This window comes from Morone saxatilis, unplaced genomic scaffold (assembly GCF_004916995.1).
Source record: "Morone saxatilis isolate NCDOM2014 unplaced genomic scaffold, NCSU_SB_2.0 Contig10, whole genome shotgun sequence".
In the NCBI taxonomy this organism is placed as follows: Eukaryota; Metazoa; Chordata; class Actinopteri; family Moronidae; genus Morone; species Morone saxatilis.
In genome coordinates, this window is record NW_023339652.1 from 15,738,174 (window position 1) to 15,751,132 (window position 12,959).

Genomic DNA, 12,959 nt, shown 5'->3' on the forward strand with positions numbered 1-12,959 from the left:
CTGTGGCCTCCTCTCCCTTTCTCACACATCTTTGTGGCCCTTCTCCACTGCTCCTCTTCTGAGTTGTGTTTGTGCACCTTTTCATAGCTTCGTCCCTGTTCAGGTGTGTTTTGCTTTCCTTGGTTTCCTTCACCTTGTTATACATGTTTTTCTTTTCTCCCTCCTCTAAACCAGAGCCTTTACATTCTGTCTCGGCTTCTCTGCTCTCGTCACTTCCATGAATCTTCATTTTCTTTGGTTCCTCTGTGGATAGTTTGGCTTGTTTTTCTCCTCCTGTTTCTCTCCAGAGCTCCCATTGTCCTTTCTTCTCTGCCCTGTCCTGCTCTTTGACTTTGTCTGGCTTTATCGCTTGTCCCACACTCTACTCTCTTGCCACTGTCCCCCAGATTCTCCACCTCCTCTCTCTGCTCTTTGATCATTTATCTTTTGAAATGACCCTAAATGTTATCTGCCATCTTTGTCTTTACCCCCATAGTTAAAAAAATCCAAACATTTTAAGCACACAGATTTTCCTTAAATAAACTAAAATCTGATCCCTGGATTGAATGATCCAAGTCGACTGGTTGACAACTATCAATGCTCCTGCTGTCCCCAGACACCTTCCTTTCACAATCTGAGATTGGGTTGGTTCATTTTAAATCATTTTAGTGAGGCTGGTTCTGTCTCTCTTTCTCAGTGTATGAGCACTGGTGGCTTCACGTTTCTACATCACACTGTAAGTTGCATACTGGACCAGGACTGACTTCCAAACTATTTGTGATGTCACAAATCATGCTGGTAGACCCCGCCCCTTAAAACCTGATTTTCAGTGAGCTCAGAGAAACTTTCCACTTTCATATGGAAAGTGACTTCCTATGTTCACAAAACCAGACAGGACAATATTCATCAATTCATGTAACAGAGGGTCACCAAAATAAAAAAATAAAAATGAAACTATTCAATTGATTAAAGAGTTTGTATTTTTACAGACAAAGAAATAAACATCATCTTCTAATAAATAAATCATTATCTCCTGGCAGCTCAAAGACTAAAGGATTCCACAACGATGCCCTTCTCCATGTGTGTGCGTAAGTGTCTCTTCAGCCTTGTCGACGTAGAGAAGCTCTTCTTACAGAGCGGGCAGCTGTGTGGCTTCTCTCCGGTGTGTGTTCGGATGTGCATGTTGAGGTCGGAGGAGCACCTGAACCTCCTCTCGCAGTAGGAGCAGGGATACGGCCTTTCTCCCGTGTGGATCCGTTTGTGGAGGAGGAGCTCGCCAGAGGTGAGGAAGGTCTTCCCACACTGGGAGCACTGGTGGGGCCGTTCCCCCGTGTGAGTCAGGTTGTGGCGGACGAGCGAGGTCGACTTGGCGAACCTCTTCCCGCAACGCGCGCAAGCGAACGGCCGCTCTCCCGTGTGCGTATTGAGGTGTTCGCTCTGCGCTCGTTTGGTTTTGAAGCTCTTGGGGCACTGCTGGCAGCTGAACGGCCTGAAGTTACTGTGGCTGCGCTGATGCCTCACCAGCTCGCCGTGTGTGAGGAACGTCTTCTCGCAGGTGGCACAAAGGTACGGCCTCTCGCCCGTGTGGATTCTTTCGTGGCGCGTGAGGCTGGCCAGCTGGGTGAAACTCTTCTCGCAGTAGGAGCACTGGAAGGGCCGCTGGCCGTTGTGAGTCAGCAGGTGCCTGTTGAGGATCTGGAGCTGCGTGAAGCTCTTCCCGCACTCGGTGCAGGGGTACGGACGCTCCCTGGTGTGGATCTGCTGGTGCTTGTTCAGGAGCCACACGTGCGTGAAGCTTTTCCCACACTCACATGCAAATGGCCGCTCGCCAGTGTGTTTCATCTGGTGTCTCTTGAGGTCCGACGCTCGGCTGTAGATCTTCTCACACAGGGAGCATTTGTACTGACGCCTCACCACGTGCCTCTGCCTGTGCCTCAGCCGCTCCAGGATGCTGCCGAAGCTCTCGTCACATTTCTGGCACTTGTACTGACCGCCCTCTTTCTCTGATGTCTCCTCTGCTATCACCACCTCTGTCGTTAAGTCGAGGGGAGGGTTGCAAGTCTGTCCGCAGGCAGTTCTTTCGAAATGCAGCTTGAGCAGCCCCATCTGTGTGAACCGTTTGCCACACTGGGAGCAGAGGAAGGGCCGTTCTCCGGTGTGAATGCGCTGATGTCGGGTCAGATCCCAGGAGTTCTTGAAGCCCTTCTTGCATTCCTCGCAGGTGTATGGACGCTCACCTGTGTGCGTCCGCTGGTGACGAGTCACGTCTGAAGCGCGTGTGAAGGTTTTGCCGCACTCCTGGCACATGTGAGGGTCAGGCCTGTCGTGGATGGGGAAAGGCTTTGGGAACTCGGGATGCTGGACCTTCTTCTTGTGGGCCTCAGTTGTCTCTGCCTCCTGGAGTTTGCTGTACTGCTCAGGGTGACTGTGCTCCATGTGCTGCAGCAGGAATGACTCCTGCATGTGGAAGAATGGACACTCAGAGCAGGCGAAGACCTGAGTGGACATCTCCACAGTGGTACCTGTGTCAAACAGAGAAAATATAAGGAGGTGTTTTTTGTGTTACCCAAATACGGCAAGTTTATTTACACTTTCACCCGCAACATTGATGGCTCATTTTTATAAAGAAAACACGCTTCATTTCATACTTCTGTTTCTTTTGGGAGACAACTCTAGGTTCCCGCAGGTTTCAACAGGTTCAGTTTAAGACTTTCTAAGACTATTATGAATGCAATTTAAGAACTATTTATGTCAGGATAATCAGGAAAAGCATCATTGGTTCAATGTTGGTTTTGTTTTGTAGTTGTTACAGCAATATAATTCAACTTTTTTCCCATAAATACATTTCAAAGTGAGACGGTCATACAATTTACCAGCAGGTGTAGTATTGACACATTTAACTCCAGTTTCATTCCTCATTTTTTAATGATGGAGTGTCCATTACAGGTAGCTGGTCAGTGTTTTTGAGACATTCATCACATTAATTTGCTTTTGCGGCACACTCGGCTGTTCTCATCAAAGGTACTCTCCACTAGAACTGACTACATTTTACTACAGTTTTCCTCAAACAGAAACATGACTTTGGCCACAGCCCGTAAGTAACAAATTAAGTCAGCGTTATTTTATTTTACAGAAAATTCAGCTCCTCACTTATCAGCCAATTAAAAGAAGAAGTATAGAGTGTTTGTTGCATGCACAATTAACATTGCTGTGCATGTATTTATTAACCACAGCAACCAGAATTCTTTCTAGTGGGCTCTGTAAAAAACAAACTGGACGTGGAAAAGATTGCTGCAAGTTTAATTATTTGAATCAATTTCCAGGTGTGTCTATGACTGGAAAACATCTTGTCAACTCTGTTCACATGAAATGACGGAGTTTGTGTTTTGTAGGGACTATCTGGTTTACCTTGTGCTCCAAGGTGCTCGAGGCATTTGTGGTGTTGCAGGAGAGACTTCAGGTCGTCGGGACTGGAGAGCGCTTCCAAGCAGTCCTTCAGCACGGAGGGGGCAGAGGTCAGCCATGAAACTGTCTGTTTATGGGAGAAAAAAAACTCAGGAATGCTGACCCAGCTTTGACTGAAGACTCAGCAAGAACAAAGTGCTCCTCCCCCTAAGTGATCATACAGTCGCTACAGACTGAAATGTGACTCACTCTTACATACATAACATTTCATCCACCATGACTCTTACTTATATTACTGCGACTCCTGAAAATGATAATTATCTGTACGTAAGAATGCCTACAGCCTGATGAATACTGAATGTTTAGGTAGATACAGATGTCTGATAACGATATATATATTATATGAGCCCACCCAGCCAATGACAACATCAATGATACTATGGTATTAATAGTATTTCGTATCATGATAGAAGCATTTAAAGTTATTGTATTAAAGCCTATTTGCTAAACACAGCACAATCAAAATCATAAAATGTTCTTTAATTCTTTTTAAAAATAGGACCTGTTTACGTTAAAACACTTAAAATCAGAAAGAGAAGAGTTGGGAGGAAAAAGATGAAATCATTTTAGTCCCACTGTTCCTCAAATACTTCCTTAAACATGATTCAACCAGCAGCTGCTGTAGTGTGATGTCATTTCCTACCTGACTGAGGTCTGGTACTGGCAGGAGTTTTTCCAGTTTAGACAGAAACTCCCACACAAGGAGCTGCATGTCTGTGTCATAGCTGAGACCATATTCTGTTGGAAAAACCTCCTGGGAAGTACAAAGGTAACAGTCACTCAAAAACCCAGCAGGTCCACAAAAACACTATCAGAATGCCAGGTTTGGTTACATGAAGCTGCCTTGCCTGGTAAAAATGCTCCCTCTCTGCTGGGTCTTTCAGCAGCGTTTGGATGAGCTCCACAAAAATGGCCTCTTCTGCGTCCACCTCTGCATCTCCACTCTGTAAGACACTATCGTTGTTACTGCTGGGACCATCTCCAAACAACACAAGCTCCATCTGACTGTAACTACAAGGCCCAACTCCACTGTGCTTGATATGTGAACACAGACTGCTCTCACTTACTCCTGCGTATCCCGCTGGGCGGATCCGTTCCAGGTGAGGCTGTATACACAGAATATTGGCTGTTTCCTCATTTCTGCACAGCTCAAGAATAATCTGAAGAGAAAGATGTGGAAAGAAGCAAGAGGTGTCTCTTCAGCAAGACACTGACTTAACTGCATCCATCAAACATGACATTATTGTACTATTAGTAACATTTTTTTAACTTGCTCTCCTATGAAACCCGCAGACTCACCTTCGCTCTTAGTCGAAGGAGCAGCTTGCCTCGTTGCTTTGGACTGAGCAGGTCTGGAACTGTCGCCGTGACCAGCATCACAAACTCGTCGACCTTTTCGTAATCGAGAACCTCTCTGCGCTGAGCCACCTGCCACATGGCTGCAGAGAGCAGCCGCAGAGGAGGGATCAGCAGCCTCAGCGATGACAACGGCAGGAAGATATCTGCACAAACACAAGTGGCTTCTGCTCACACGATAGTGCAACAGTTCTCAACCTTTTTGGTGTCCACAACCCCAAAACTGATACGCATCAGGCCACAGAAGATCTATATTTGATAAGATGTAGTCTCAGGGACCCCAATCTGATTACACTTAGTTATTCCATAACTGTCTATACTGTAAATGGGCAGAGCAACAGTGAAGAGTGTGAAACTTTTCTTATACATTCTCTCATTGGTCTAATTTCTAATCTATTAAATAATATTGAACTGAATATTCCCCATTTCTCTGGGGACCCCCTGGGGTCTTGAGAAAGACTGCTAGTGTACCATTGTTTTTTCTTTGTAAGTAACAAACACAGATAAGTGACAGAACCTGTGAGCATGTTTGCTGATAAAATAAACATGTCCTTGTACACAGGGTCTGGTGTGACTATTCAGGTTGAACGCCTACATTTCAATCTGTCTTAAATATTAATTAACTGAACGGTCATTGGTGAACCTCCTGTACCAGATGTTTACAGAACAACATGCTAATTACACAACCAACAGCATGGATAACCTGTTAGCAGAAAGCTGCTGTTGTAATGAAAAGCTTTAACTAACACAAAGACACACCTGTTCAGATATACTGTTGCCATAATAGCTGTGTCTGTGTCGAAAACTGCCTTGAGGATATAAAACAACTCTCCTCCCAGCAATGTTTTCTAGCCCCTTGCATTGCATGTTTTTTCCTACTTCACTAATAATATATCTAACTGTCTCAACACTGTACAGGCCATATATAATGTGCCGCACCAAGAAATCCCTCTCACACATCATGAGCCAACAACTCTTTTTACCACTGAGTTCATTTAGCCTACAGTAGTTAGCTAACTGGACATAATGTGGCTGACGAGAGACTGGTTTAAAGCCTTTCCTACTCACAAAGTAATCCTAAACCTTTTATTTACTCAATAACAATGCTGCAGTTCGTGCATACAGTAAATATGGCTTTATAATCCCATGTTTTGCTGTGTTTACATGAGGGAAGTTAGCTAGCTACAATCACTGCTGTTAGCTGGAGCTACGAGCTAACGCCCCTACAGCTAACAGTTAGCCGTTAGCTGCGACTAAATGATCAAACACTGAAATAAAACGGACCTGTGTTTTCAAGTTGATAAGAACTGCCAGTCGTTTCCATGATTTACACAGTGTAAAGTCACTTAACAAACTATCATCAGGTAGTTAGCTATTTGTTGTTAGCTCCCTACAGAGCGGAAACACGTGTAGTGAACGGTTTTCAAAATAAAAGTATTCTTCCATAGCACCAGCTGATTGGTTAAGGTTAAAGTGCAGGCTATTTTATGTTTTTAACTGTTTGTTACTAAAACATAGGTAATTTGTTTATCTTGTATGCAGTTGTTGTGTGTATTGTGTGTCTCTAAGCCTAATATTATACTGAATCTGGTTTTATATAATAATAGAGATCACTCTTTGGCAGTTAAGGAAACACTCTTTATTTGCAGTATTTTCCATGTGCAAACTTTCAGGAGTTTAGTGTGCTGGAATGATACTCCTCATCTCATTGTTCTTCATGGTGTGCAAGTCAAATCTTGTTTCTCTGCTGTCATCAAATCCCCCCGTCCACACACTGGATCATCAGATGGCTTAGGACAAAATCTTTTCCAGATGTGAGACTCTTCTCCCCAGGGTTTAGTTTTTTCAGCTTGTTTTGAGGATAACAATTTATCTTTGTTAAAAGTGATTAAATAATGAAAAACATTGAGCCGGTCTGCTCTACTGAGTAACATCGACAGTGATAACACTTGTTTCTTCATGGCTTTAAAGTACATTTTACAAGTCCTGATGACACAACTGCCACTTTTAAATAGAAACACAGTGTGAATTCATCCAAAGACAGTCCACAGCAACTGGTTGCAGGAGGAAGTTCTGTGGTTCATATCTGATATCAAAGCAGGATGTCACATGTATAAAGGTGCAGTTTCAGGGTCCAAGCAGTGGAAACTTGGGATGTGCTATCCAATAATGTGGCGACAAATTCAGTCAAAGCTGAGTCAGCACTCCTGACAGCAGGACAGGACCACCAGCACTCCATGTCTTCAGTCTCCAGAGTCCAGGGGCCGATCCTTTAACACAAGTGATCACATTTGAGACAAAAACCTACACCCTGAAGACAAAGGAAAACCAATCTGCAACAAGGCCACAGTAGGGCAGTTTACATGAAAATCCCCATGGCACACTGTATTAGAGCTAAAATCATTAGTTGATTAATGTGTTAATAAACTGTCTAGATAATAATCAAAACATTTCCAGGCAGCCATACCAAACATCTGCTTGTTCAGCTTTTCAAATATGACTATTTGCTGCTTTTATTTGTCTCACATGACAGCAAACGTAATGAGTTCACATAGTAATACACAGTGGTGACCTCTGCTGTAGAATATATCTACAGTTAATATTTGAACAGGCACATAAAGGACGACAGTAATTACAGGTTCAGTCGAAGCTTCTGGGCTTTAGTGAGTTTAGCTGAATCACAATTTTGTTGATGACACCTCGAAAAGTGAAATTTTAATTAGGAGTGTAGTTACAATTCTCTTTTCACAATAAGTTTAGGAGACTAGTTTAGCAACTTCCGCAGCCGCCCTCTCAGCTACCGACGTTCACGTTAACTAGAAACTTCTCCACTCCCACGCGCACGTACCTGTTTACGGGACTATGAAATACATGACGAGGAAGAAAACGATGTCAAAGACCACGAACGCCCAAAAGTCAAACCAGTAGGAGTGTTTCGGCAAAGACACCGAATCTCCTTTAGATTTAAACATTTTCTCGTTATCTCCGGTCTCCGTCACGGGAGTCGCTCCTGCTCCCATCTCTGCGTGCGGCTACCGCGAGCTCTCCGGAAGAGAAAACACAGCATGTCAAGTTGTCCTTCAAAATAAAATCCACCCGACGCTAGGGCACCATAATATTCATTTGTTTTGCTATAATTACTACCCCTTTATTTTCACTTTCTTTCATTAAATACAGGATTTTGGACACCATTTCAGTACATCCAATCTTTCTGTGATGATATATGTCTTTCATCACCACTTTTGATTCGTGTTTGTATTGTAAACACTAGATGTCAGAAAGACATCACCAAACATAACTTCGATGACATTTTGTGTTATCATAGGTGTAGTCGGTATCGTTTTTATGCAAGAAATTACGTTTTTAGAGAAAGAATACTAACACTGACAGGAGCATTTCTATTGCTCCAATAATTTCAGTGTCCTGTTATAAACATTTAAGACTTTATTTGTCATGTGTTGGCTTCTAAGTGGTTTTGGTATTATCTCAGTACATGTACACTGTAACATGTTGACACTCTTTTTATTCCCTTTTTGAAATAAAACATTTCTCTTTCAATAGATGCTCATATACTCCTGACTCAAGTTGAAATTTTGATGACTATCTTTACCTCTACTGTACTTGGCTATGTGTTAGAAAGCAATAGTATATTTACTTTTTGGCTACTCTACCTCTGATACTTTAAACTGGCCAAAACACATCACACAAACACAGTAAAGACAAAAGCTCAGCATGTTGTTTGCTCGTGTGACACCAAATACCATTTATTAGGGCTTTACAAAGACTACAAAATCCTCCAGATGAGTTAAATCACTGTCTCTGTCTATTTACATGATATGTTACATACAAATGTACAAAATATAAAACATTTAAGGACAAATGTTTCACCCAAAAAGAAGAAAACTTTCTCTCAAACCAGAGTAAATGCTATGGTTTTCAACTGAGATGTAACTGCAAAGTGTTAAGTGGGAAAAATTACCAGTTGATCATCAAGACTATGGTGTACACTGTTAACGGTGTCAAAGCTCTGCTAGCTCGGGAACTAACGGCCTATAACGGGAGTGTAGAATAGCTGAGAGGGTGAACTGTTGGGAGATCTACGCTCAGGTTTGATACATGGGTTAACCGTAGGTAGGTAGCAACCTGTTACCACAATAACTGCCCCCTTATCATGCAACTACACACCCTTGCAGACGCAAGGCTGGCCAGGTTAGGCCAGATACATGTGCGAACCATTAGAGGCTTGGCTGCTGAGACACCTGTGAAGCTGAACACAGATAGGATTGTAGAGGATAGGATTGTCCTGAGGTTGTGACAACATGACTTCTTGGTCTCTGATGGGCTTTGACTGACCAGTAGCACCTGTTGGTTGTTGGTAAATGTATACAGTACGGTGTCAGGTCAGCTTCGGTGCCTCGGACAGCCTAACGTGGCGGTAAGCTTGGGTTAAAATGTCCAGAGAGGAAGTGCTTCTAAGGAACAACAGGCATTCCTAAAGACGGAGGATCCAGAGAATATTATGGCAGGATGGGGTAATACCAGAAAAGTGCCTATTTTTTGTTGTGATTTTAGTGAATTAAAAAACAGTTTCTTACTGTACACCGTATGCCTCCTGCATAGGCAAAACATCCAATCACCACAAGACACACACCTGTTTCTGACAGCGTGTTGAGTTTTTGCATTTCTTTTTTTTTCTCTCTGTTTTTAAAGTACAATAATTTACTCAGCGGGTTAAGCATATTGTAACATCAACAGGGCAGAATGCATCTTTGATTCACTGTGCAAGACTTAAGTATTTACAACCCACCCCCACCTCAAAGTGTGCAAAACCAACCCACTCGTTAAACAAAGAGAGGACAATCAAAATTCAAAATGGCTTCCGTCCAATACACGCATACATAACGATAAAGGTCTCTTCTCAATGCTTCCCTATTAAAAAGCTTCAAAACATGCTCGTCAGGCTAGAAAACCCAAAACAGTTTGGTTGTGCTCCTGTCAGTTCAAGTGAGCCCAGCTCAGCTGGGCAAAAAACAACTAAAAAATACCCCACCCCTTTTTAAATGTTTTTACAATATTGGTCAGTTTTAAATTCAAATACAGCATCAACTCTTTTATACTTTAACTGTCAGAAACAAGAAGGGCGGTTTGGAGGAAGAGGGACAAAAAAACAAAAGAGGCTGTTTCTCCGACTACAAGCAGCTTCTTTGACGTAGCAGGAAGCAGATCATCATCCGACATCAACTTCTCTTCTTCTCACTATAGCCAATGGGAGCAGAGGACGCCTCCCAAACTTTTGCACATTTAAGGCAGTGAGAAAGCACCAATATCATTGTTCCCTTGCATTTTAAAATACTTTGGATTCTTTTTTGGTACCTCAAGGATCCCACATGGGTGCAGATTCTGAACAAGACTATCAAATGTCAGTTTGCACCATTCAATTGAATATTACTGATATTTTGTTGATTGATCAGTGTCATAGCTGTGATTCATATCTGTACAGCTTTCCTGTTACAGCAAACCCAACCTGCTTGTTTCTTTATGCAGGTTAACACAAATATCACAGGAATTCAGATATTTGCAGTTGACCATAAGCTAACCCCGCCCCCCCCTTAGTAACGGTTGCTACGCCTGTCAAGCTTTCCATTCTCACACCTGTGCAGTTCACAATAATAATGATAGCATGTTTACCACTCCAGATTCATAGTAAGGTAAGGCTATGTTAGAGTTAGCATTCTCACCAGTTAATGATCCATGTAGAAGACAGTATATATATAAAATCAACAAAGAGTAGGTTTTGGAAGTATTACTACTACTGCGGTTGGTTAGTGTATCACGCTAACGTTAGATGCTATTCAACTATTTCTTATACTTTTGCCGCAGTGCTTTTGGTTTTGGAAAGGCTAATAAAGACGCTAAGAAAGTCCAAACTCTTCAAAAGCTGACTGTATCTCGAACTACATCTCCATGCACACTGCTTTAACATGTGGGAAAATCCAAAGCTTGGCAGACGTACCGTGCTGAGCTGTTAATGATTGGACAGTTGCTGTTCAGCAGAGGGGTTTAGCGGACGGTCAGTTGATCGAGTTCTGTGATGACCCACAGAAGGCGCTGCCTGCTGTTTTCATGGTGCATTGTAAGCTTAAGGGGTGACAACAGGCTGTGGAGTGTGGAAGGCCAAGAACAACTTAATCGAAGTTTACAACTGTGGTCAGCTGTGCATTGTGGTGTAAAGTCTCTGTGGGTGTATGGTGGTGTGTGTGCACATTTGGCAGTAAATCAAAGGGAAACATTGGCACTTGTCCTTTTTTTCCTTCACAGTAGCAATGTGGCTGGATGACACACAGACAATGCGCTTTCGTTGTGCTTGTTGTTGGCATGCAGGGCAGCGAGGAGCGGCTTGGCAGTGCCTGACACTGAGGAGGCTCAGGGCAGGAGACCAGCACCACGCGGCTCAACTGACTGGGCAGGAGGACTGTGAGCCGTATGCGTGTGTTATGAAAATGGAATTGCTGTGATCCTGGCTGGGGTGTAGAGGCTTTGCAGATGTCTCAAGTCAACCACATCTGGTGCCGTCTTTATGTTCATAAAAGGCAAAGACACTCACATAAGGTGATATAGTGGTAAACTATGAGACGAAAAAGTGTCCCTCAGCCCGACACTCTACTCTAAAGTAGTAACTTGTGAGGAGCCGGTTCAGTTAAACAGCTGGTTGTGGACGTTATCAGACATTACTGAAGCACTAAATCTATCTGATGGATCGGATTCAGTTTGTGTTGTGACCTCCATTGTGACCACCAGAGGGCGGTACATCACAGGAAAACACTATTCTCCTCTTACTTGCCTCCCTTAGTAGGTGGGTTCAGAGAACAGGGTACCAGTGTGGTATAAATAGTGCCTTGCCCAAGGACACTTTGGCAGCCTGGAGTGTTGGTCACATGGGGCCTTGAACCAATTAAAGCCTCTGATCAAAGGACAGTGTCCTCCTGCTGCCTGTATTTAAGTGCATTTGTATGAGTGTGTGTGTGTGTGTGTCTGTGTGAGAAGCACCTCTGTAAACAAGGAAAGACATAAACAATAGAACCTGTCCCCCCCCCCCATTGTAAACATCTGAAGATATATCTGGGATTTAAAAAAGGAACGAAAAATCCAGTTTTGTCATGTCAAACTCTTGGCTTTCTCTTTTTTCTCGGACACTTTGGAGGATTGACACCCAAAGTCAAAATAATGGAGTGATCTGTGGCTCATCATGGAGTGAGCACAAATGTGATTTACTCCTTAAAGGTCATCTTCAGAGGAACTACTGTCCCTTATCAGACACGTCCCACCTACACATATATGAAAAGTTGTATTCTAAAATGTTATACATCCATTAAAAAATGACTAGCTGAGCTTCTTATTTACTGTGATTAAAATATAACGGATCCAACTTGTGTGATTGTTTATCGTTTTGACCACTGAGGACCAAGTTGGCTACTGCTCTTTAAAACATACAATAATTTGATTTAATATTGCACCATTGTTATGTAAAAATATGTGTTTTCTTTCAAATGGTTGGTATACCATTCTGGATAATAAAACTTTTCATATATCATATATCTGTGCACTATAGGGGTGTCTGCTAGCGACGGAGGCTCAAAGGCTCCCCTGGCGTTCTGAGGGGTTTGGCGTCTCCCAGCTCAGCTCTCGGGTCTCATAGTGCCGACTCCAGCGATGAGTCCAGCTGGTCGTCGTGGTGACTGGTGCTGTCGCTGTCGCAGCTCTGCGTGCTGGAGTAGTTAGCTGCCTCTTGCAGCCGTAGCAGCATGTTCATCTGAAAGCACAGCAAACAACCAAAGAGACGACTTAATAACTTTTAATGACACTAAATACACTTGAAGTTTGACCTGAACCAGGGTCAGAATAGTAGTTTGTTGCATTGTTGTATTTGGTTTGTTTAAATTAATTCTATACAATTACAAGGGATCCAGGGTAACAAAAGTCACATGACTCAAAAAGCAGCTTCTTTATTGGACAGAGTTTTGGTACCCTCCTCTCCGTGGTAGTAGGGATTTAAACAGACTACAATGAGTTTTTAACTGGTTATGAAACAGTCTCAACATAATACTAATGCCGTTATATGACCTACATAATTTATGCCACCAGGTAAAGGTAAAGCCGTT

The 12,959-nt window shown here is 43.0% G+C and overlaps 2 protein-coding genes and 1 long non-coding RNA gene across 4 annotated transcripts in view; all 3 read right to left on the minus strand.

The window, feature by feature from the left end:
* Positions 1–945: 945 nt before the first annotated feature.
* On the minus strand, positions 946–6,220 carry LOC118340633 (zinc finger protein 345-like). 2 transcript variants are annotated; one of them, XM_035678725.1, is made up of 7 exons: positions 6,085–6,220; positions 4,744–4,946; positions 4,512–4,604; positions 4,293–4,388; positions 4,088–4,198; positions 3,388–3,511; positions 946–2,501 (listed from the first exon to the last, which is right to left on the minus strand). In XM_035678725.1, the coding sequence occupies exons 1-7, from the start codon at positions 6,122–6,124 to the stop codon at positions 1,021–1,023; spliced, it is 2,148 nt and encodes a 715-aa protein (XP_035534618.1). In that variant the 5' UTR covers positions 6,125–6,220; the 3' UTR covers positions 946–1,020. The 2 variants fall into 2 exon arrangements, with proteins under 2 accessions (XP_035534618.1, XP_035534627.1); XM_035678734.1 differs by lacking the exon at positions 6,085–6,220 and having other exon boundaries at positions 4,293–4,398; positions 4,744–4,885.
* A 196-nt stretch (positions 6,221–6,416) lies between these two features.
* On the minus strand, positions 6,417–7,854 carry LOC118340754. Its single transcript, XR_004797385.1, has 2 exons — positions 7,649–7,854; positions 6,417–7,070 (listed from the first exon to the last, which is right to left on the minus strand). It is a non-coding gene; the product is annotated as an uncharacterized LOC118340754 (long non-coding RNA).
* A 687-nt stretch (positions 7,855–8,541) lies between these two features.
* nav3 (neuron navigator 3) overlaps positions 8,542–12,959 on the minus strand; it is a gene marked incomplete in the record, with an annotated part of 202,937 nt that continues 198,519 nt past the window's right edge. The window contains 1 exon segment of the mRNA XM_035678645.1: positions 8,542–12,610. Within this exon segment, the coding sequence (XP_035534538.1) occupies positions 12,491–12,610 (120 nt within the window).